This window comes from Plecotus auritus (genome assembly GCF_963455305.1).
Source record: "Plecotus auritus genome assembly, chromosome: 2".
Classification (NCBI taxonomy): domain Eukaryota; kingdom Metazoa; phylum Chordata; class Mammalia; order Chiroptera; family Vespertilionidae; genus Plecotus; species Plecotus auritus.
The window spans coordinates 27513338-27539503 of NC_137771.1; the positions used below are offsets into that span (position 1 = coordinate 27513338).

The following is a 26166-nucleotide window of genomic DNA, read 5'->3' on the forward strand; positions in this document are numbered from 1 at the left end:
TATAACTAGAAGCCTGGTGCACGAGATTCGTGCACTTGGGGGGGCATCCCTCAGCCTGGCCTGTGCCCTCTTGCAGTCCAGGAGCCCCCAGGGATGTCCAACTGATGGCTTAGGTCCGCTCCCCATGGGGAATGGGTCTAAGCAGGCAGTCGGACATCCTTAGCGCTGCCACGGAGGTGGGAGAGGCTCCTGCCACCACCGCTGCGCTCGCCAGCTGTGAGCCCGGCTTCTGGGCTTCTGGCTGACCAGTGCTCCCCCCGTGGGAGCTCACTGACCACCGGGTGCAGCTCCTGCATCGAGCGTCTTCCCCCTGGTGGTCACTGCATGTCATAACGACTGGTTCTGCCATTCGGTCGATTTGCATATTAGCCTTTTATTATATAGGAGGACTAGGGGCCAAGTGCACGAATTCGTGCACCTTGAAAGGAACTGTGGGCCCTGAGGATGTGGTGGGAACAGGGGCAGGTCTCGGCCCATCTTCCATGCCCCTGGGCCCCTCTCATCACGGCCCCCGGCCCCCTGTCTGCCGGCAGCCCTGCTCCCGCCACTGCTGCTCCCACGCACTGATGGCGCCGGCCTGTTTGCACCCGCTGACACTGATGGTGTGGAGCGATTTGGGCTGGGGCGAGCAGGCTGGCGGCGTCAGTGGGTGTGAGTGATGGCTGCTGCCCTGATCGCCCCTCAGGAGCAGGGGGAGGTGGAGAAGCCCTCAGAGGCGATTGGGGCTGGCAGCCACCACTCACACCTGCTGACAGCGCCAAGTGATTGGGACCAGCACCGGGCTCCGACAGTGGATGCGAGCGGCGGCTCCAGCGCCAGCTGCAGGTGTGAGAGGTGGCTGCCAGCCCTGATTGCCCCTCAGGAGCAGGGGGAGATGGAGAAGCCCTGAGGGGCGATTGGGGCTGGCAGCGGATGTAAGTGGCAGCTCTGGCACTAGCAGCAGTTGCAAACAGGACTGGCAGTGGCAGCAGGTGCAAGTGCCAGGTGGGACCGTGGTGCACGGGAGTATAGAATTTTCAGTAACCACCAGAGCCTCACCCTGATAACAGTGACTAGCGCCCCGCCTTGGTCTGGCACCCCAGCTCACCTGCTCCAGCATCCCACTGCGGCTGACACCCGCTATGTTCTGCGCTCTGCTGCCTGCTGCCAACACTGCCATGTTCCACTTGTGCCCCCTGGTGGTCAGCGCACATCATAGCGACCGGTTGTTTGGTTGTTCCACTGTTTGGTCTATTTGCATATTAGGGTTTTATATATATAGATAACTAGAAGAGTTTTAAATTTTGAAAAATTAGAGTTCAATTTTTATATTGAAAGTAGTCACAATAGCCCAGCACTTCTTGGCTATTATAAATAATGCTGCTATATGAATATCCTATATAATAAAAGACTAATATGCAAATTGTCTCCTCATCCAGGAGTTTGACCGGGGGTGGGGCTGGCCAGCCAACCACCTGCGGCGCCTCCCCCTGGCCGGCCCCACTCCTGATCGGTCCCCCCACCCTGATCAAGGGCAGGGCTGGTTGGCCAACTGTCCCCAGTGCCTCCCCCCATCCGGCTCAGCCTAATCTGCCCCAATCGGGTTGGGGTGGCCGGACCCCACTCGTGCATGAATTCTTGCACCCAGCCTCTAGTTGATAGATAAAATTTTGTGTGGGTGTATGTTTCATTTTTCTTGAATATATAGCTAGAATTGAAATTGCTGATTGATGCCTCACTGGTGTGGTGGTTAGATTCCCAATCAGGGAACATGCGCAGATTATGGGCTTGATTCCCAGTGTGGAGCATTCAGGAGGCAGCCGATCAATGATTCTCTCTTGTCATTGATGTTTCTGTCTCCCTCTCCCTTCCTCTCTGACATCAACAAAAATATCTATATATGTAAAAGGCTAAATGACCGACCGTCTGTCTGTCTGACTGTCCGACTGACTAGCCGGTACATATGAAGCACACTGGCAGTTTAAAAATAAACGTTGACTCGCGCATGTGCGATACATGTAAAGCAATCGCACACGTATGTTTCGATCTGTCATTGTTGATCATGAATTTGGTTGTTTTTGTTGACATTCAGCGTGAACCACATTGCTGTTTATTCATCGACAGTCCCACTGACCAACCGGCCAGTACGTATGACGCACACTGGCAATCCTATATAATAAAAGCCTAATATGCAAATTGTCCCCTCGACCGGGAGTTCGACTGGGAGTTCAACCACTCGCTATAATGTGCGCTGACCATCGGGGGGCGGCACAGAACATGGCAGGTGTCGGTGATGTGGTGCTGGCAGCGGGTGGCATTGGAAGCACTGCTGGCCCTGATGGGCCCTGACGAGAGTGGGACCATGGCGGGATGGTGGAGCAGGTGAGCGGGCGGCGCCAGGCCAAAGCGGGAACGAGTGGGGCCCAGTCACCCTGCTTATGGCCCTGCAGACAGCAACCAGCGGCAGTAGCGGGGGACGGGCCTGCTCCTAGGCACCGAGGGAGCCGGGCAGGGGCCTGATGACTCAGGCGGAGGGGGCACGCGGGGGCCTGGGGGCCAGGTGCTGCCCAGGCCCAGAGGTCATCTGGGACCTGCCTTTCCATGCCAGATGCTCATACTTCGATCGCCGGCCAGACCTAGGGACTGCACCCATGCACGAATTTCATGCACCAGGCCTCTAGTTTAAAAATAAACTGACTCACGTGTGTGTGATATATATAAAGCTCTCGCTGGTGCCAATCACATGCATGTTTTAATTTTATAATATTGTATATACTATTTTGACATGTAATTTTTTGCAGTAATTACTGCACGAATCTTTCTTCTATTTCCTTTCAATGTGCACAAATCCATGTACCAGGCCACTAGTTTAAAAATAAAAGAAATTGCTGGTGACTCTATGCTTAACCTTTTGAGGAACTGCCAGATCTTTTCCAAGCAGTTGTATCATTTCATATTGCCATTAGCAATGTATGAGTTACAATTTCTTCACATCCTCACCCACATTGTGATTACCTACCTTTTTTTATTAGAGTCATACCTAGTGGGTGTGAAGTGGTATCTCATTGTGGTTTTGATTTTTATTTCTGTGATGGCTGATGAGATTGAATCTCTTTTCATCTTGTTGGACATTTGTATGTCTTTGGAGAAATGTCTATTCAGATCCTTTGCCCATTTTTAATTGAGTCATTTGTCTTTTTATTATTAAGTGGCAAGACTTTTTAATATATTCTAAATACAATAAAAAAAAGTACTCACCTGAGGATATTTTTCCATTGATTTTTTTAGAGAAAGTGGAAGGGAGGGGGAGATACAGAGAGAAACGTCAATGAGATAGACATATTTGATTTGTTGCCTCCTGTATGTGCCCCAACCAGGGCCGGGATTGAGCCTGCAACCAAGGTACATGCCCTTGACCAGTATTGAATCTGGGACCCTTCAGTCTGCAGGTCAATGCTCTCTCCACTGAGCCAAACTGGCCAGAGTTAAATACAAATTTTAAAAATCACATATATGATTTATCCTCATTCTGTGGTTATCTTTTCACTTTTTTGATGGTATCCTTTAGAAAATCAAATTTTTTTTTTGCCTTGGCTGGTTTGGCTCAGTGGATAGAGCGTCGGCCTGCGGACTGAAGGGTCCCGGGTTTGATTCTGGTCAAGGGCACATTGCTTGGGTTGTGGGCTTGGTCCCCAGTGTGGGGCATGCAGGAGGCAGCCGATCAATGATTCTCTCTCATCATTGATGTTTCTACCTCTTTCTCCCTCTCCCTTCCCCTCTGAAATCAATAAAAATATATTAAAATTTTTTTTTTAATTTGAAGAGATCCAGTTTATATTTTTCTTTAGTTGTTTGCACTTATGGTGTCATATTTAAGAAACCATTGCCTAATCCATGGTCGTTAAGATTTAAGCCCGTTTTCTTATAAAAGTTTTATAATTTTAGCTCTTACGTGAGGACTGATGCATTTTGAGTTAATTTTTGCATAAAATGTAAGATAGGAGTCAAGCTGCATTTTTTTTTTTTTTTTGCATGTGGCTATTTAGTTGTGCCACATCCATTTGTTAAAAGGCTACTTTTGTACAATTGAATTGTCTTGACACCTTTATTTAAAATTATTTGACAAGAAAGAGGTTGTGTTTTGAAGAACATATTCACGTGGTTCCCTTTTTCCTTCAATATTGTCACTTTTTTGTTAATAAATTTTTTTGCAACAGTCTTTAACTTATAGAAAAGTTGCAAGTACAGTAAAAATAATTTGATTTTCTTGAGAGTAGGTTGCCAACATGATAACCATGCTTGTATTTCATAAACAAGAACATTCTCCTACATAACCACAATACAACCATCAAAATCAGAAAATTAACATTGATTCACAGGTTTTGTCCCTTGTACCAATAACGTCCTTTATAATAAGAATTCAGTCTATAGTCACCCCTTGCATTTAATTGTCATGATTCTCTAGTCCTCTTCAATCTGGAAGTTCCTTAGCCTTTCTTGACTTTTATGACCTTGACATTTTAAAAGATTACAGGCCAGTTATTTTGTAGAATGTCTCTCAGTTGTGGTTTGTCTGATGTTTCCTTATGATTAGATTCAGTTTGTGCATATTTGGCAGGAATATCACCGGAGTGATGTTGTGTCCTTCTCAGTATATTCTATTGGGGGCCCATGAGTTCATCATTACTAGTGGTATTAACCTTGATTACTTCATCAAGATGGTGCTTTTAAAAAAATATATTTTATTGATTTCAGAGAGGAAGGGAGAGGGAGAGGGAGAGAGAGAAACATCAATGATGAGAAATAATCATTGACCGGCTGCTTCCTGCACGCCCCCTACTGGGGATCAAGTCCGCAGCCCCGGCATGTGCCCTTAACTGGAATCGAACCCGGGACCCTTCAGTTCGTAGGCCGACACTCTATCCACTGAGCTAAACCAGCTAGGGCAAGATGGTGTTTGCCAGGCTTCTCTGCTATTATATTTGTCTTTTTAAATTTTTTGATTACTAAGCATTTTGTGAGAAGGCCCTCTGAGATTATATAATTAATCATTAATCTTTTAGTTTTTCATTTATTTCTGCATGGGCACATAGATTCCTTGTATTTACATGGCTTATATTCCTTATTATTATTTGTATTGATGTTCCAATTGTTCCAGATTTGGTAGTGGGAACCCTTCAAGCTGGTGTCTTTATTCTTTGGTCATGACCCCTCATTCTTTGAGCAGTTGCTTTCTTTTTGGCATGACTTCCAGGTTTATTTGGTACTTGCTGTACTCCAGCCCTGGAATTAGCCATTTCTCCAAAGAGCCCTGGCTCCTTTTAGTAGAGAATAGCATTAGAAAACAAGAACTGAATGCTAGGTGTGGATATTGGGATATTGCTGGTCCCCGAACCTCTCAAGGGACAGAGCTATGGAATAGTTGTATTCCCTAAAAATATACACTGAGTGGCCAGATTATTATGATCTCTGAATGCATAATAATCTGGCCACTCAGTGTGTGTGTGTGTGTGTGTGTGTGTGTGTGTGTGTGTGTGTGTGTATACATATATATATATATATATATATATATTAGAGGCCTGGTGCATGAATTCATTAAAGGTCTGGGCAGCCTGGCCAGGGGGAGGGGACATGGGTGGTTGGCCGGCCTGCCTGCTGGTCGAACTCCTGGTTGAGGGAATAATTTGCATATTAGCCTTTTATTATATAGAATATACACTGAGTGGCCAGATTATTATGCATTCAGAGATCATAATAATCTGGCCACTCAGTGTAGACATTTACACCTATCTATCTAGTTCTCTGAATTTATATCAATATATGCATTTCCAGTCCAAACCAGAGTGTTTATTCTATTTTTTTTTTACCTTTCTATATTTGTAACTTTCATTTTAGACTATGAGAAACCTGGCTTCTATTATCTTTTTTTAAAAAATAAATTTTTATTGATTTCAGAGAGGAAGGGAGAGGGAGATAGGAACATCAATGATTAGAGAGAATCATTGATTGGCTGCCTCTTGTACACCCCCTACTGGGGACTGAGCTCACAACCCAGGCATATGCTCTGACTGGGAATCAAACAGTGACTTCCTTGTTCATAGGTTGATGCTCATCCACACTGGCCAGGCTCTATTATCTTTAATGGTTTTACTTATTTTATCCTTTTCTCTGTATGTAGCCAATCTGTTATAGCTATTGTTGCATTCCCCCTGCCACCTCCCATCCCCCACCCAAGTAGAAATTTTTTTTCACCCTTATCTGGCTTTGCCCCTCTGCATTGGGATGCCTACCTCCAAGGACTATGTCTCCAATACTGTGCCATCTGGGCCCCATGCCATTGTCCTTCCATCACCCATCCCAGGCTGTCCCCGCGAGGATCCCCTCCTCACCTGCTCAAGCTCTGAGATCCTGTGCTATGTTTCTGCCCTTCTATATGGACATAGACATCTCTCAGCTGCTTCCGGCTCTGACACCAACTCTTGGCCATTATGACCAGCCCCACTTAATGGCCTTTGGACTGAATTATTTGTGAAGGAGAGCCACATTATCTTTTGAGAGACAATTAAGTTTTTGTTTTTTTTACATCTGTTCAAAATTAAAAGTTAGTGCTTTATAAGAAGGGAAAAGAAGTTTTGGTCAAGATGATGGCATGGATAAATGTAGTACTCACATCTTCCCACAACCACATCAAAATTACAACTAAATTATAGAATAGTCATCACTCAGAGTACCGGAAGTTTGGCTGAACAGAAGTCCTATAACTGAGGATATAAAGAAGAAGCCACATTGGGACTGATAGAAGGTGCGGAGGCATGGAACAGACTGGTCCCACACCCACATGTGGTGGTTAAAAATCAGTAAGGGTATCTTGGCTGTGGAGATCCCCCCTAAGCGGTCCCAGGCCCCCCAGCTCAGGGTTCCACTGCCAGAAGAGAAGTTTCCATAACTTCTGGCTGTAAAAATCAGTGGGGATTGTGGCTGAGAGAGAGATGGAGGGCTCCTCGAGTTCCAGGCATTCCTCTCGAAGGGCCCACACATGGACTTACTCAGACTTGCTCAGAGCTCCAGCGCTGGGGCAGCAGCTCATAAGTTATCAGGGACATATGGGGAGGAACTGAATTGTCTGGTTTCAGGACTAGGGCTAGAGGGGCAGCTTTCTCTCAGACAGAAGTGTTAGTAGAGGACATTGATCCACAGAGCCATCAGGATGGCACCATATCTGAGTCTCCATCAACCTGGGTAATAATGTTAAGTACCCGCTGACCCCCCAGCCACCTTAGTGATTCCCTGAAACTTGGACTCACCCAAGCCATTTCCAGTGGCCTTTTTATACAAAGGGCCTTTCTTAGCTCATGCTTCATACTTTTGTAATGTCTCTCAAATAAGTAGCATTTGGTATGCACTACCTCTTGCTAAGTGACCCCAGACCTGGCATTAGCGGCAGCCAGCCTTGGTTTGCAGCTTAGCCTCTCTCTGGGCACCTCCAAGCCCAGCAAAAGTAGCAACCATCTGCAAATTACTCTGTAGCTCATGCCAGGTGGCTCTGGGCAGGGGACTGGCAGTGGCTGACGTTGCACCACCTGGGAGGTCCCAGAGCCAGTACACCTGGTGGACAGTTTCAGAACACCCTGATTACAACCCAGCCACCTGCACCAGTGACATACTCAAGGGGCAGACTCAGCAGGCACCTAAGCCCCACTGAAGTGAGTCCTGTTTCATGAGGTCAACCCCTGAACAGCAGCTCCTCCACTGTAGTTGCAGCTGGCCCTCACAGTGATGTGCCAACAGCAATCAAGGCTCAACTACAGTAGGAAAGTGCACACAGTTCACCTGGGGTACACCTGGGACTCGCAGCTCAGGTGACTGGGGAGGCTGTGCCACTGGGCCCTACAGGATACCTACTACATAAGGTCTCTCTACCAAGTCCAGGAGATGTAGTAGCTTTATCTAATACATAGAAACAAACATAGGGAAACAGCCAAAATGAGGTGACACATCGGGGCCTAGGTGAAAGAACAGGAAAAATCTCCAGAATAAAGAACTAAATGAAATGGAGGCAAACAATTACCAGATACAGAGTTCAAAACAATGGTTATAAGGATGCTCAAGGAACTTCGTGGGAACTTCAGCAGCATAAAAGAGGACATGGAAACCATAAAAAAGAACCAGTCAGAAATGAATGTTACGTGAACTGAAATGAATAATTTACAGGGAATCAACAGTGGAGTAGATGAAGCAGAGAATCAAATCAGTAATTTGGAATATAAGGAACCAAAAGACAACCAATCAGAACAGCAAAAAGAAAAAAGAATTTAAAAAATGAGGATAGTGTAAGAAGCCTCTGGGACAACTTCAAGTTTACCAACATTCTCATCATGGGGTGCCAGAAAGAGAAGTCAGAGAGCAAGAAATTGAAAAAATAATGATGGAAAACTTCCCTAACATGATGAAGGAAATAGATATATAAGCCCAGGAAGTGCAGAGAGTCCCAAACAAAATTAACCCAAAGAGGCCCATATGAAGACACATCATAAAATGCCAAAGGTTAAAGACGGAGAACTTTAAAAGCACCAAGAGAAAAGCAGTTAGTCTTCTACAAAGGAGTGCCCATAAGACTGTCAGCTGATTTCTCAACTGAAACTTTGCAGGACAAATGGGATTGGCACAAAATATTCAAAGTGATGAAAACCAAAGACCTACAATCAGATTACTATAACCAGTAAAGCTATTATTTAGAATTGAAGGACAGCCTTGGCTGTTGTGGCTCAGTGGCTTGAGTGTCCTCCCATGCACCGTGAGGTTGCTGTTCAGTTTCCCCGTCAGGGCACATGCCCAGGTTTCAGGCTCGAACCCCAGTATGGGGCATGCAGGAGGCAGCTGATTGATCTTTCTCTCTCTTTCTATCTAAAATCAGTTCTACATAATAAAAGGCTAATATGCAAATAGACCGAATGGCAAAAGGACCAGTCACTATGATGTGCACTGACCACCAGGGGGCAGATGCTCAACGCAGGAGCTGCCCCCTGGTGGTCAGTGCGCTCCCACAGGAGGAGCGCTGCTCAGCCAGAAGTCCTGAGCTGGGCTCACAGCTGGTGAGTACAGCAGCGTTGGTGGGAGCCTCTCCCACCTCTGTGTCAGTCGGACATCCTCTGAGGGCTCCCAGACTCTGCGAGAGGCTCAGGCCGAGCTGGGGGACTCCCTCCCCCCCCTCCACCGCCCCCCCCCCCCCCGTGCATGAATTTCGTGCACTGGGCCTCTAGTAAAAACATACTTTAAAAAAAGAATTGAAGGACAGATAAAGAGCTTCCCAGACAAAAAAAGCTAAGGGAGTTCATCACCACCAAATTAGTATTACAAAAAATGTTAAAGGTCCTTCTTTAAAAAGATAAAAAATATGAAAAATAAGATGGCAATAACTACATATCAATCAACAATTACTTTAAATGCAAATGGATTAAATGCTCCAATCAAAAGACATGCACAGTGGCTGAATGGATAACAAAACAAGACTTTTTCATATGCTGTTTACAAGAGACTCACTTCAGATCAAAAGACACATAAAGACTGAAAGTAAAGGTGTAGAAAAAGATATTTAATGAAAATAGAAACAAAACAAAACATGAAAGCTTGGGTAGCAATTCTTAAACCAGGTAAAATCGATTTTAAAATTAAAAAAAAAAGTATTGATTGTTTTTAGAGAAAGTGGAGGAGGGGGAGAGAGAGAGAGAGAGGGAGAGGGAGAAGGAGAGGGAGACTGATTTGTTGTTCCATTTATTTACGCATTCATTGGGTGATTCATGTATGTGCCCTGACTGGAGGATCGAACCTGCAACTGTGGGGCACTGGGATGATGCTCCAATCAACTGAGCCACCTGGCCAGGGTCAGACAAAATAGACTGTAAAACAAAATCTACAATAGGAGACAAAGAAGGACCCAGAAACTCCACTTCTGGGTATTTATCCAAAGAAACCCAAAACACTAAATCAAAAGGTCATGTACATCCATATATTCATTGCAACATTATATTCAATAGCCAAGATATGGAAGCAACCTAAATGTCCATCAGCAGATGAATGGATAAAGAAGTAGTGCATATATACAATAGAATATGACTCAGCCATAAGAGAGAATGAAATCTTAGCATCTGCAACAATATGGTTGGACCTAGTGGGTGTTGTGCTGAGTGAAATAAGTCAGAGAAAGACAAATGCTAGATTATTTCACTTACATGTGGAATCTAAAAAACAAGCAGAACAGGAACAGATTTACAGATAAAGAGAATATTCTGATGGTTGCCAGCCGGGAGAGGGATTGGGGGATGGGTAAAAAAGGTGAAGGGATTTAGAAGTACAAATTGGTAGTTACAGAATAGTCATGGAGATATAATGTACAGCATAGGGAATATAGTCATAATATTGTAATAACTATGTATGGTGTCATATGGGTACTAGATTTATCTGGGTGATCACTTCGTAAGTTATATAAATGCCTAATCATGGGGTTGTACACGTGAAACTAATATAATATTCTATGCCAATGTATTTAAAGGTACATTTTAAAAAATAGGAAGGGTAAAAACCACAAATAGTTTGAAAATTTTACTTTTCAGACAATTGTTGTTATAGTTCCAAAAGGATTTTTTTGACTAATGTTTAAGATTTAACATAAGCCCTGGCCAGGTTGGTTGAGCATCGACCCATGCATCAAAAGGTTGCCGGTTCAAATCCCAGTTAGGGTGCGTGTGGGAGGCAACCGATCAATGTTTCTCTCTCACATCCAATGTCTCTGTCTCTCTTATCTGTCTTCTTCCCTCCCCCTTCACCCCCCTCCCTGTTCCCTCTAAAATCAGTAAAAACATTTTAGAAAAAAAAAAGATTTAACCTAAAATAACACTATTTGACTTATAATTATTTGAATCTCAGTGTACATTGGTTAATGAGGGTTCCTGACTGAGGAAATCAGAAAACAAATTATAATTTACATCTACAAAATAATATTCATTTTTCTTCTAGCTCTTCCACCAAAGCCACCTAAACCAATGACTACAGCTGTTACAAATGGAATGAAGGACAATTCTATTTCTCTTCAGGATGCAGAATGGTACTGGGGGGATATTTCAAGGTAACCAGAATGCTGCTATAATTGAATGTAGTTTTTAAAAAATCACTTTTTAGAATTAGTAGTTAAAATAAAATACTTTAATGTCCCATTAATTGTCATTTAAAGATGACCATTTAAGAAATTGTATGGGAATATTTCAAAAGTTTCTAAATGCTTTTCTCCCCCCCCCCCCCCCCACACACACAAAATGACAAGAAAATCTTTAAATTATGGGGTATGATTTTACTTTAATACTATATTGGGGATATATTTCTGAATAAGTAATACATGCTCTTAAGATAGTTACACATATCTTAGGGTGAAAGATACTTATAGGTACTTAATTTTCCTTACCTTTTGTCTCTAAGGCAGTAGTAGTTCCACAGTCTTTACATGTGCAAGAATCAATTGGGTGGGGCCTAGGAACCTGCATTTAACAATCTCCCCAAGTGATTTTGATGTACTCTTCACACACATCATTTTGGGAAACAGGACTCTTGGACAAATTTCTCTTTGAGTAAAATGTGGTTTTGGAAAAATTTGAATCTAGAGAAGGAATATATACACACACTATATATATTTAAAAAAAATTTTGAATATTGTATTTCCTTGTTTTTAAAAAACACTACACATTTCAGCCAACTCAGGTTTCAGGTTGATGCTATATTTCTCAATATGATTATCCTCCTCTTTCTTTTGTCTCTTCTCTCCCATTACCAAAATGGCACTCATTCCTTCTTTTCCTTACCCTTTTAACCATCTTTAAATGTACTATTTAGTGGTATAAAGTACATTTACATTGTTGTTCAACTGTCACTACCATCCATCTCTGGAACTATTTCATCTTCCTAAAGTGAAATTCTGTACCCATTCATAATACACTAACTCTCCTTGCCTTCTATTCTCCCCAGCCCCTCCCTGGCAATCACCATCCTACTTTCTGTTTCTGTGAGTTTGACTACTCTAGCTATCTCATATAAGTGGAATTATACAATATTTATTCTCCAAAGTTCATCCATGTCATAGCACGTGTCAGAATTTACTTCCTTTTTAAAGCTGAACAATATTCCACTTAATATATATTTACTTATTCATCTGGACATTTGGCTTTGATGAATATTTGGATTGTTTCCAGCTTTTGGCTCATGTGAGTAATGTTGCTATAAACATTGGTGTATAAATGTTTAAGTCCATGCTTTTATTTCTTTGGGGTATATACCCAGAAGTGGAATTTCTGGGTTATATGGTAATTCTATGTTTAATTTTTTTAGAAAGATAATATATATTTATATTAAAATTATCAGAAAAAATTTATTTTAGCATTATACAATAAAAGGATCTATTATATTTAAATATTTAAATTTATATTTTAAGACCCTGTGGTTCTATAATTCAAGGGTCTTTTAGACCCTGCCATTTCCTTTGAGTGTTTCAGTATTGCTCCTTAAAGTCCCAAACCAGCTCCGAAGAGAAATTTATTATCGGTATAAGTTCATATTGGAGGATATTATATTGAAAAATTGTGAATTTAGTGAATTCCCCCTCCCCCCCCAACCCCGATCGGACACAGCTGCCACTGTTGTTTAAATATAACCTTTCTAAACAGCTGCTGGTTTTTCCTGAAACTCTGCAAGTTCAGAGCTGCCCAAGGAATCCCTAAAGGCTTTATGGAAACACTGTCTCTTACAGATAGTTGAAATCTGGAAAAGTTTAAGAAGTAAATAGCCCTTCCTTAGATTGCATAACACCGAAAATCAAGACAGAATGAACATACCTAGAGGGAGGAACTAAATGACCTCTGAAAGGCCCTATGATTCTATAACTTTAGACTTACCACTTCCCAACTAGCCTTAGTAATAATATATGAAGAGCACAAATGAAACTTGTGTTTTTTTCATTTTTCCTATAATTCTTCAGGGAGGAGGTAAATGACAAATTACGGGACATGCCAGATGGTACCTTCTTGGTCAGAGATGCCTCAACAAAAATGCAGGGAGATTATACTTTGACTTTGCGGTGAGTATTTTTCAGCATTTTCGTTAGCATTATTTATTTCTGGTATACAAAGATTTCTGTATTTTGTTTAAATCTTTATATGTACATTTTTCATATTTTAATTTAATATAGATATATAATTTTTGTTTGGCTAACCTTTTTTATACATTAAACATTTAAATGTTTTACAAAAATGACAATTTTTATTTTTTGGTAGCAATAAAGTGAAAAAGCTTTAATGTAAGGAAATAAGATGTATACTGTTGACCTTATGAGTATAGAAGAAGTGATGTGCACAGCTTAAGGTTGTTCATGATATGTTTGGAATCCACCCCTCTAATAACCCTATTATTTTCTTTAATGCAGACTTCAGCGTTAAAACTCAACCTTATTTAGGATGATGATATGTAGAAGATAAAGCAATTCTCAGTCTGTATTATGCCATCCATGTGGGCATATTAGAATCTCATAAGTGGTGGTTGTATCCCTTTTATATTTTCAAAAGTGGGACATATATTTTTTAAAAAATTAGGAAAACTGCTTTAGATATCTCCACATTTAATTTTAACTATTAAAATAGCCTAATTACAATAAAGTCTTGTGATTTTTTAAAAAATAAAGTGCTATCTAAAAGAATAATAAATAACAATAGCAACAATAACAACTTTCTTGTACTAAGAATTTTACACGTAATAACTTAATTATTTCTCACAACAACCTTATGACACATAGGTATTAATATTTCCATGTTATAGATGAGGCAACTGAAACTTAAACTGGTTAAGAAAGTTGCCTCAAGACACATACTAGTAGCTAGTAAGTGGCAGAGGATGGGTTCAAATCCAGATTAATCTGGCTCTTTGCTGCTTTTCCATCCTAGTATTTTTAAGAAAAAGAATCCCATATTTTATGCTAGAAATTTGGAGTCACTATATTAGTTTCTGATAAAGATATTGAAAGAAATTAATGCCTTAGGACTTCAGTTGTGCTGAGTTATAATCAGTGTTCTCCGTTGATTCAACACAATTTTTTCTCATTCTAGTCAGGCTTCTGTCTTATCACTCTACAGGGACTGCTAAACCAATGGCCACTTCTCCTTCTTACTTTGCCTGACCTCTTAGCAGCATTAGTCATAGACACTTCTTCCTAGAAACAGTTTATTATCTTGGCTGTTGTGATATCACATTCTTCTGATTTTCTTCCTAATTCTAGGCCACTCCTTTGCTCAATATCAAAATGTTAAGTGTTCCTGGGTTCAGACTTGGGCCTCCTCTGTATTCATTTTCCCATAGCAAAGCTTGTCCTGTCCCTTGGCTTTCATATTCAATTATACAGTGATGATTCATAAACCTTATCTCCAGCTCTGACCTTCAGAACTCCAGATACATATATCCAGTTGCCTGCTTGCTTTTGCCGCTATATAACTAGGGGATATACTAATTTTAACATGGTCAGTGCACAGTTTTTTATTTCAATACCAACTCCCCTATCCAAACTGTTTCTCTTCAAGTCTTCACTCTTTTTTTTTTTTAAATATATTTCTTTATTGATTTCAGAGAGGAAGGGAGAGGGATAGAGAGATAGAAACATCAATGATGAGAGAGAATAATTGATTGGCTGCCTCCTGCACGCCCCCTATTGGGGATCGAGCCCACAACCCGGGCATGTGCCCCTGGCTGGAATCGAACCTGGGACCCTTCAGTCCACAGGCCGACGCTCTATCCACTGAGCCAAACCGGCTAGGGCTCTTCACTTTTTTTAAGCAAAAGAACCACCATGTCTACAGTTACTCAAGCCACAAGTCTTTTCCCCTCTCATTCTCTCACTCTCACATCCAAGTCATCATTAAATAAATCCTGCCAACTCTACCTTCAAATCTATATTAGTAATTTCTTCACATTTCTCTACCATCAAAATCTAAGCCACTCTTATCTTGTTTGATCTTTTGCAGTCACCTCCTAACAGGCCTCCCAGCATCTTACCCTTTCTAATCTTCCCACCCCTGTTGACTCATTTTCCGCACAGCAGCCAGAGTGATCATTTACAGCAACATTCTTCAAGACAGTTGTCTGTAGGCATGTCTTTTCCCTCTTCTTTCATTGTCTTTAATCCATTCCAGTCAGGCTTCCATCCTTACCATTCGACTGAAACCATTTTATCAAGATCACTTAGTGATCTCTACTTTGTCAGGCCTCAGTTGATTATTTCCTCTATGTTGAAATGCTTTTTAAAACATTGTTTTTTAGAAAAAAATAAAAAATTAGTTTTTAAGATAACACACACTTAGTTCTCCATTCACTTCATTAATTGCTTCTCTTGGTTTCCTTTGCTGGTTCTTCCTCATCCCCTGACCACTAAACATGGGTGTACACTTGGGCCCAAATATTGAACCTCTTCTGTTGTTCAGCTGTGCTTATCTAAAGTTTAGGAGAAGGTCTGGGCTAGAAGTGTAATTCATTCAGGAAAAAAAAAAGATACATAAATTATTTCTCCTAAGTGATTATTTTTGCCAAATTTGTTGATACTGACTGCTGTTTAGGTATATTAACCTTTAGTAAGCAAGGTATTTATAGATAAAAGAAAGAGTTGTAAAAATAATGTGATATTACATATACTTTTGCACACATACTTTTATGTGTCTTTTCACGTGTTCTAGCCTCAGCATAATAAAACTTGTTTATGCCCTAACCGGTTTGGCTCAGTAGATAGAGCGTCGGCCTGTGGACTGAAAGGTCCCAGGTTCGATTCCGGTCATGGGCATGTACCTTGGTTGCGGGCACATCCCCAGTAGGGGGTGTGCAGAAGGCAGCTGATCGATGTTTCTCTCTCATCGATGTTTCTCTCTATCCCTCTCCCTTCCTCTCTGTAAAAAATCAATAAAATATATTTTTAAAAAATTTATCTTTAAAAAAAAGAAAAGAAAACTTGTTTATTATGTGACATCAAGCTTTCATATCTTCATATGAAAGTAGTAGTACTTCAGTAGAATTTTTTTGGGGAAAATCTACAGTTGTTACCTTGTTTACAGGAAAGGAGGCAATAATAAGTTAATAAAGATCTATCACCGAGATGGGAAATATGGCTTTTCTGATCCTCTGACATTTAATTCTGTGGTGGAGCTCATTAACCACTATCATCATGAATCTCTTGCACAATACAATCCCAAACTTGATGTGAAGCTGATGTACCCAGTGTCCAAATACCAACAGGTATGTTCACACAAGTTCTTGATAGCTATTCCTCAAGTAATTACTTAACAGGATTATTTGATTCTAACTTACCAGTTTAAAAAAAAAAAAAGAAATCTAGCCATTTAAAATTTTCTACTGAAGATTTAAGAATTTTAGAACTTATTTTGTGGCAACTATGAATAGCTTGTTGCATGTATTTATTAACTTCATATAAAATACTTTTGTTGCCCGGCTGGTGTGCTCAGATGGTTGAGCATCGACCTATTAATCAGGAGGTCATGGTTCGATTCTGGTTAGGGCATCTGCCCAGGTTGCAGGCTCGATCCCCAGTAGGGGGCATGTAGGAAGCAGCTGATCAATGATACTCTCTTATCATTGATGTTTGTATCTCTCTCTCCCTCTCCCTTCCTCTCTGAAATAAATAAAAATATATTTAAAAAATACTTTTGTTTATGTTTTCTATTTATACTTTTTTCTTAATTTTTAAAGTATTAACTATTTTGTTGTAATATAAAGACTGATATTCGTGTTAACAAAAGGATTTAGTGCTTTTGTATGCTTGATATTAATCCAGTGGTTTAAACTTACAGTAGAAATGCAATTTAAAAATAAATAGATGTAGAAATTAATATCAGAATTGTTGACATTCTTTACTTCTTTTGTTTACCTGCACAGGATCAGTTGGTAAAAGAAGATAACATTGATGCAGTCGGTAAAAAACTGCAGGAGTATCATTCTCAGTATCAGGAAAAGAGTAAAGAGTATGACAGGCTATATGAAGAGTATACCAGAACATCCCAGGTTAGTATATTTTTGTTATTTAGGCCAGTAAGTATGCAACATTACAGTTACATCAAATTTTCTTTAATTCACCTGACAATCTTTAGAGGTCTTAATATCTTAAATAGCCTTTTTGGGACGTTGATGATATAAATTCCTCTCCCATTCATAAGTCACTTTTTTATTGGTTAAGGATATATTTTATGTCAGTTAGTGTTAACTAGAATAAGGTTTGACTGTAAGTGACAAAAAAATAAAGTAACAAAGGCTTCAGATAGAAATTTAGTTTTCTATTCTGTATAGGCATTTCAGGGTTTTTATGGCAACTCCACAGTAATTGGTGCCTAGGGTTCTTCTGTCTTGATGCCTTGCTATCTGTAGAAGTTGGCTTATTCCAATATCAACCATAACAACCAGGAAGGAAAAATGTTAAACTTTAATCCCTTTCCTCTGCATTAAACAAAGCAATGATGGATTACTATATTTGTGTGTGTATACTTGCACACACAAATATAATAAGGCAACACACAATACTATGTTTAATCTCACAAAGAATAATGAGTAAAAGATGCAAAAGAATACATATAATACATGTCTGTTCATACAATGTACAAAACCAGACAGATGTAAACTTTTATTTTGGATAGGAACATAAAGTGGTAAAATCATGAAGAACCACAAAGAATCATAAAGGATAGTATTATCACCAAGGCAGGGGAGATGGACTGGGAAAAAGAGAGTTGTGATTGGAAAGGATGCATGGAATTTCTGGGGGTGCTGGTAGTGGATGTTTATTTTATAATAATTTGTTAAGCTGTGTATTTGTTTTATGCACTTATGTTATATCTCCCATTAAAAATGATAAACATTAAAAACACATAGCTGGCCTAGCTGGTATGGCTCAGTGGTTGAGCATCGTCCTATGAACCAGGAAGTCACAGTTTGATTCCTAGTCAGGGCACATACCCAAATTTCAGGCTCGATCCCAGTGCAGATGTGCAGGAGGCAGCTGATCCATGATTCTCTCTCATCATTGATGTTTCTTTCTCTCTCCCTCTCCCTTCCTCTCTGAAATCAATAAAGATATATATATTTTAAAAGGCACATGGCTGCCTTAGCCGGTTTTGCTCAGTGGGTAGAGCCATCAGCCTGCAGACCAAAGGGTCCTGGGTTCGATTCTGGTCAAGGGCACGTACCTTGATTGCAGGCTCCTCCCTGACCCAGGCCCTGGTTGGGGCGCATGCAGGAGGCAACCAATTGATGTGTTTCTCTCACATCAATGTTTCCCTTTGTCTTTCTCTCTCCCACTCTCCCTAAAAATCAATGAAAAAAGCCGAAACCGGTTTGGCTCAGTGGATAGAGCGTCGGCCTGTGGACTGAAGGGTCCCGGGTTTGATTCCGGTCAAGGGCATGTACCTTGGTTGCGGGCACATCCCCAGTAGGGGGTGTGCAGGAGGCAGCTGATCGATGTTTCTCTCTCAATGATGTTTCTAACTCTCCCTCTCCTTTCCTCTCTGTGAAATATCAATAAAATATATTAAAAAAAATCAATGAAAAAATATCTTCGGGTGAGGATTAACAAAAAAATAATAATAAAAAATAAAAAGGCACATACCTGTATGCAAAACCAATATGAATATTTCTATAGATCAGAGGTGTCTATATAGGAACAGGCATCCTATATAATAAAGAGGTAATATGCAAATTGACCCTCATGTCACAAGATGGCCGCCCCCACATTGCCACAAGATGGCTGCTTCCATGTTGTCACAAGATGGCCAGCAGGGAGGGCAGTTGGGGGGGGGACCAGGCCGGCAGGGGAGTGGTTAGGGGCAATCAGGCAGGCAGGTGAGTGGTTAGGAGCTAGCAGTCTCGGATTGTGAGAGGGATGTCCGACTGCCAGCAGTCGGATATCACCCGAGGGGTCCCAGATTGGAGAGGGTGCAGGCTAGGCTGAGGGACACTCCCCCCAGTGCACGAATTTTGTGCACTGGGCCTCTAGTCCATAATAATAACCATAAATGGAACTTTCAGATCTGGAAATAAGTAGAGATCACTGAGATTTGGACCTCCCTGGTTTTTCCTTCTCAGTCTTTGCTGATTTCTTTGCTGACTTCTCTTTGATCTTGGTCGTTTGCTCTCGCTGGCTCGGGCTCTCACTCACTCTCCCTTCCTCCCTCCCTCCCTCTCTTTTTCTCCCCCCACCCCTCCAGATTTATTCCAACATTTTTTTTTTTTTGCCAGAGATTATATAATTGACCTCTTCTGTTTATAAGTGTTGTAGTGTTCATAAATGTTATAGAACTCCTTGTGTGGTGTGTTTCTAAGTTTTATAGACTTCCTCTATATTTTTTATGAAATCTTAGATAAAATCTAGATTGCTATGATATAAGTGAATTCTTCCCAGAGAATGGGAAAGAGATGGTGTTGGTTGGCACAGGGTGAGAATAAACTGCAGGTGAGGCTATTTAACATCTGGATTACATATAATTAGGAGGAAAGTGATAGGACTTAGTGATAGATTGGGATAAGAGACAGAAATTTGGCAATGAGATCATTGGTCACCTTGGAAGAGCAGTCTCTGTGGAATGGTGTGGGTGTTTCTCTCTTTTCCACGTCCAGCGTGGAAAGAGAGCGGGTCCAGTTCCTGAGTAGAGGAGTTGGGGATTGAGAAATAAAAGAAAGAAAAAAAAAAAGACACAAAGATAGAAGAAAAAAGCTGGGACCGGCTGGGACCACCATCCTCTCTGATGGAGGGACAGGGACCCAGAGCCACACCAGTGAGTTTATATCCCAAATACCAGGAAGTTTCACCAAAAGGTCAAGACAAAAGGAGATTATTTGCATTCTTGAGTAGGCCCTGAGCATTCCTGGTGCTAGGCTGGATTTAGATATCAAAGCCTGCTCCCCGACACCTGGGCAAAGGTAAGAGTCAGTGCTGATAACACATCCGCCTTTTTGGTAAATGTGTATCCAAGACGCGGCTCTGCCTGTCACCTTGAATTCAGCTGACAATAATTTAAAGAATGCCCATATGCCTTCCCAGGCGCTGTCTACATCTCACCCTTTTTTTTTTTAAGCTATTATAATAAAAGTAAAATTTAAACATCAAGAATAAAGCTCTAATATTAAAACAATTGCAAACAATGCCAATGCAAAAACCAAACTACATATATGTTATTTTAAAACTTGAACATCAAGAGCAAAACTCTGGCTATTAAATAATAACAAAACAATGCCAATGAAAAACAGCAATAAGAGAGAAATCAAAACTACAAGACATGTTAACATTTTTAGCTACTTAATGAAAAAAGTTTCTTTTGCTGCTGGTTTATATTTACTCAGAGTCTTCAGACCTGATTGACTGTGCAAGACTTTGCAGAAGACTCGCAGTAACATATGTTAGCATAAGCAGGAACGTGGTTGAAGAAGTAGCTTCCACGTCTTGCTTTTCCACAATCTGCTGTGCTTCAGTCGTTAACTTCTTCAGCTGACCCCATGTTGGCACCTCAGTCCCTTGCGTAGCTTTCAGTTTTCTTCTTCTTCCGCTTTGCAGTCATGGGGCAACTCTCAGTCCTTTTGGGTGAAGGGACAAGGAGCTTCTCTGGGTCCATTGTGGTGAGGCACTAATGCTCTGGCACCCGAATTGGCTGCACTGCTCCTTCTGGAAAGATATAAAACACAAACTCTTCCCCACATTATTACTGAATCTGATAAAACTCTTGTCTGAGCCGAAACCGGTTTGGCTCAGTGGATGGAGCATCAGCCTGCGGACTGAAAGGTCCCAGGTTCGATTCCGGTCAGGGCATGTACCTTGGTTGCGGGCACATCTCCAGTGGGGGGTGTGCAGGAGGCAGCTGATCGATGTTTCTCTCTCATCAATGTTTCTAACTCTCTATCCCTCTCCTTTCCTCTCTGTAAAAAATCAATAAAATATATTTAAAAAAAAAACCAAAAAAACTCTTGTCTGGTTTATGCTTCCTTCCACCTAGCTAACTCAGTGGAGGCTATTATTGTACAGGAGGCCTGATGCCTTTCGGCTGCTGTACAATCCTCTGCATCACAATTCAAAATTTTAAAGTATAAAGAGCATGACTGAGTTTGTTTTTGAGATGACACATAACATCCGTCTCCCCCTTTTTGTTTTAGTAATTGCATTTTAAGAGTACGATTGGCTCTTTCAACAATTGAGTGACATCCATTTTGCCAGATTTGATTAGGTTTAAGTCCTCAGGGATTTACCCCTAAAGTTGGCACAGGGAGGTGGATAACACACTGAGGACATTGCTTCCAATAAAACATGGAAATTGTCGTTCTCAAATAACATTTTGAAGGCTGAAAAATAAATGAAAAAGTTCCTCTGAATTAGTGTGCCCTATAGTAGCTGTTTCAATAATTTTGGCCATACTTACCACATAAGCACTATCACTATAGGTTGATGGGCTCTGTAGCAAAATCTGTTAAGGCATAAATAAGAGCTTGTATTTCTACTGAAATATAAGGGGTTTGAAGGACCTTTGCTCCCCTGCTGCAGTAGATCCAGCCTTTCCAGAACTGGATCCATCTGTAAAAATGGTTAATGCCTGAGGTATAACATTTCTTTTAATGTGGCAGCTAATACCATTCCCTGTGTTAGAAATAAGGCGAGCCCCCCAAATCAGGGGTCCTGGTAGAACGCAAAACATCAAACATTTTGACTTCTATGCAGAAGCCCGTGCACACCGACCTTCTTTGCCCTTGGTCCTGGGCAACCTGCAGTAACGCACAGCTGCTGACTGCTAGCATGGCAAGGCGTCTTCACCATCTTTATTTCTGGACTATTTCTCCTCTGTTCTTAGGGGCCACTACTTATTCTGTGGCTGTAACAGTCCTATCAGGTCCTCTCTGGGATCCGTTGTTGCAGGAATCCACATGGTCTTGGAGTTTTCTGGAAATACAAACATATTCTTGACCAAAGGTTAATAAAGAAATCTTTTCTATAAATTAGACTTGGGATCCTTTTGATTTTTGTCCAAACGATTTTCCTTTGGCTTATTTTGACACCATAAGATTTTATGGGTGTCTTGTTATCAGCATTATAAATGAAAAATCATTTTTAAAGTAAAAAATTTTCTTGATGTAATTTACTTACAGGATATTTCTTACAGGATATTATTCTACTATCACCCTTTTTTATTATTATGATGCTTTTGTAAATTTTTTAATGCAGTCTTGATAACCTTTTATTTTTAATTTTTGCACAGAAATATGACTGCTTTGAATTCATAGCATGTTTAGCATTTTTACTATGAGATGAACCATCAATAAAAATTTTTAATACTTCAGGAACAGTTTTTTGTCCAGTATAATTAAGTTTTTTATGAATATTCACTTATTTCAATTAGCCAATTTAAGTTAGTCTGAAATAAGGTTAATTTATTACTTTAACTTTATTTGTCCTAGGTTATGGACAGTAAATGACATTAAGTTTCTGCTATTAATCTTTAACTTTACAAAAAATTTATCAGGGAGGCAAAAACACAAACTATTTACTTCAGTTTATGAGGCCAAATATATTGACTTTCAATTACAATCCTTACGACATTTGAAGGAAATCTCTTTATTTCCTTCCAGAATAATCTTCAGGCTACAGAGTGTTTTACTTAAAAAACTTTGTCTTTACACCAAACAGCCTACAGGACTGCAGCTTGAAGCTCAAGCCTACAGCCGAGTAGCTAGCTATATTACAAGCACTTTTACAGTAAGGGTGACTACTAATTTACTGTCAGATTTAACATTTTAACAACAATCTTAGTTTACACTGTAAATATAAGTGAAAGAAATTTAAAAATTTTCAAATTTCTCTTTTTTGTTAAAATTATAATTATATTCTTAAAAGGTATCCTCTTAGGCTTATTTGCATATACAGAGGGATTATGGGAAGCCTTCAGTAACTTTCTTAGAAGACTTACTTAAATTGCTTACAAAGACATTGGCTTATTCAAAGGAAGGGGATTGGCCTTTGTTATTTCAAGATGGTGGCCCCCATGGGAGCGGCAAGCCATGTGGCCAACATGGCAGCTGTCTAATCTGTTCTTTTACAAGACAGTCAAATTTATATTGCAAGCAAACAAAAATCTCACTAGCTGTTTCTGGTCTTTATTAGAATTGTTTATAAAAATATTGGCTTTTCATTTAGCTGAAAACCTTGATTATAATTTAATAAGCTAATTTATTTAAGTAATTAAAGTAGGTATCTTCATTTAAAAAGCAAAGCAAATTTAGTAAATGTTTACATCTGATTCACAAGCTGCAAATGTTGCCCCGCCTCTAGCTTAATTAAAAATGCAGGCTGCTTGGGGCTTTTGTCTTTCTTGAAATTCTGCTGTTGAAAAATTTGTCTATATTTAAGAAATATATTATTACTTTATTTTGCCCTTCTCAGAGGCCAAAACCTTCATAACATTCAATATATGTATATAAGTAAAATATATTAATTTTTATTTGATAAAGCTTTCCATGCAATTTCAAGTATCAACTGGTTTAATTAAAAAAAATTTTTTTTGAGAGAACAGACTTTTGAAAACATTTCCGGGCCCATGAAATGTCTGAAAGTTATTCTCAAAGTCTTGAAATAACTTGGAAAGATCAAACATTTATATATATGATTTAAAGATTATATACTTAAATTATCTTAAAGAATATCAATTACATTTAAACTGGTTCATGGAATTAATCCTCTTTTTTTAATTAGCCCAATAAGTAACATATTTTGAATTCTTAATTATTTCAGAGAAAACAGAAAAATTATTTTCTCAAGAATAAATTTCCATACTCTAGGCATCCAGTTACCACAACCACATAATTTTTCCCAATTTAATTTGAACCTTAAACTTTCAGAGCTTCAAATTTTAGGTAGCAAGTTAAATACTTAGCATTTCTCAAATCAATAATACTTTTACATTTTAAGGATACATTTCAAATAAAATACAAGGCATATTCAATTAATAGATTAAATTCTATCCTCTAGACTTCATACCAGGCATACTCAGATCAACATTTCAGTATTATATCATTTCAATACATGTAGATATAAGTTTTTATCATTTGATTTAGTAAACTTCAAAGTTTTTAAGTTTCCAGCCGACAGGCCTGGCTCAGAAGCTTCACTTTTAAAACAACCATAATTTTTCTGCTGGGGAACTCAAGAAGCAAAACTGTAGCTATTCCATGCAAAATTGCTATCTACTTCCTGCTGGTTACTTGCCTCTGAGCGGGAAATTTTAAAAGAGCCACTTTTTTTTTTTTTTTTTTTTTGTAGAGATTGCCTTGGGAAGCCAGCCTGTATTTTTTTCTGGGTCATATCCGCCATTTTTCTTAGGCTAAAACAGTCTTGGGTTTTTATTCTGTACATAGCAAAGAGTTAAGCTCAGCTCAAAAACTCTATCTAAAATGTCCAAATATTGGACAGTTGCGCGCTTTTGTTTTTAAACTGGCCTTTCCTTTTACACGTGCACAGAAATCCCTGATGCATTTATAATTTTGTAAAAGTTTTAAGTCACTAGCCGGAAAAAGGCATGGCGAAGATGAGGCCTTTTAAAATGGCTTTCTCGGGAAGTGGTGTCCATATTGGATTGCCACGTGTCTCCCTTCCCCACCTCCGATGGTCTGGCATCTACTGTTTTTATTTATTTTTTCAATTTTTATTTTTATATTTTTTAAGGAAAGAAAAAGATTTTTTAAGATAAAGGATCATTGGCAGTTGCTGAGAAATTCCTTTAATCCTTTCTACTTGTTCAGTCTAATACAAGTAGTTTGAGCCTCCAACAAGATGAAATATGAAGTCACTTTCAGCCAAGCGCCTGCATCCAGCCATAAAGGCTGGGCAGCTGTGAGCAAAACCTTTCTTATCCCGCTCACAGTGATGCTTGTCCCACTCTGCCTCAAACTCTAGCTCCCGCTCATATTTAGGAGGTAAATCTTTGTCAGGCGGGCTCTTAACTACAGTCGCAGGAACAGGGGGCGGAGGCGGAGCGGGGGAGGTGGTATTCTTAGAGATTCGCACCCCTCCACTGCAGGCTGTAAGGCCTTGGCTACACCCTGCTTAGACATTCTTAAACTCTCCTGTACTGGATCTCGAATTAAAGTAGGAATAGGAATCTTCTCTGGACCTTCTGTTGAATATTGGTCACACAACTGCTTTCTGACCTTTTCCCACGTTTCATCAACAAAACTTAAGAAATCAAGAATCTGACTATGCTTAACAGAGCATCCTTGAGCTTTAAGCATAGTTTTAAGAATTTGAGAATTACCCATATTTTACACCCAGCTAATTCAATTTACAACAATCCACTCCTTACCTTATTCTTTAATCTGTGGTGCGCACACTTCTGGAGCGACCCCCTCGCTTCTTGCCTCTGTACTCAGTCCCTGTTCCGGGGCGCCAAATGTAGGTGTTTCTCTCTTTTGCGTCCAGCACAGAAAGAGAGCGGGTCCAGTTCCTGAGTAGAGGAGCTGGGGATTGAGAAATAAAAGAAAGAAAAAAAAAACAACAAGACACAAAGATAGAAGAAAAAAGCTGGGACCGGCTGGGACGACCATCCTCTCTGATGGAGGGACAGGGACCCAGAGCCACACCAGTGAGTTTATTTTATATCCCAAATACCAGGAAGTTTCACCAAAAGGTTAAGACAAAAGGAGATTATTTGCATTCTTGAGTAGGCCCTGAGCATTCCTGGTGCTAGGCTGGATTTAGATATCAAAGCCTGCTCCCCGACACCTGGGCAAAGGTAAGAGTCAGTGCTGATAACACATCCGCCTTTTTGGTAAATGTGTATCCAAGACGCGGCTCTGCCTGTCGCCTTGAATTCAGCTGACAATAATTTAAAGAATGCCCATATGCCTTCCCAGGCGCTGTCTACAGAATGGTGAGTACAGAAGCCAAAATAGAGAGTGAGTTGGAGTGTGAATGAGAGATTAGGAAAGAGAGACAGCCAACTCTTTCAAGAAGTTTAGCTGTGACTGGGTGAGGATTTAGGTTAGGAATTTTATTTTTCCAGGGTGGTGTAACTAGAACTTGTTTGTATGTTGATGAGAAGGAACCATTAGATGGGGAGAGTTAATGATGTAAGAGGGGCGGCT

At 40.2% G+C, this 26166-nt stretch overlaps 1 protein-coding gene across 1 annotated transcript in view; it reads left to right on the forward strand.

Annotated features, from left to right (window-relative positions):
* LOC308241770 (phosphatidylinositol 3-kinase regulatory subunit gamma) overlaps nt 1-26166 on the forward strand; it is a 97731-nt gene that overhangs the window by 42755 nt on the left and 28810 nt on the right. The window contains exons 2-5 of the mRNA XM_080655367.1: nt 10993-11101; nt 12998-13096; nt 16104-16284; nt 16942-17067. Of these exons, the coding sequence (XP_080511493.1) occupies nt 10993-11101; nt 12998-13096; nt 16104-16284; nt 16942-17067 (515 nt within the window). The remainder of the gene's footprint in view (nt 1-10992; nt 11102-12997; nt 13097-16103; nt 16285-16941; nt 17068-26166) is intronic.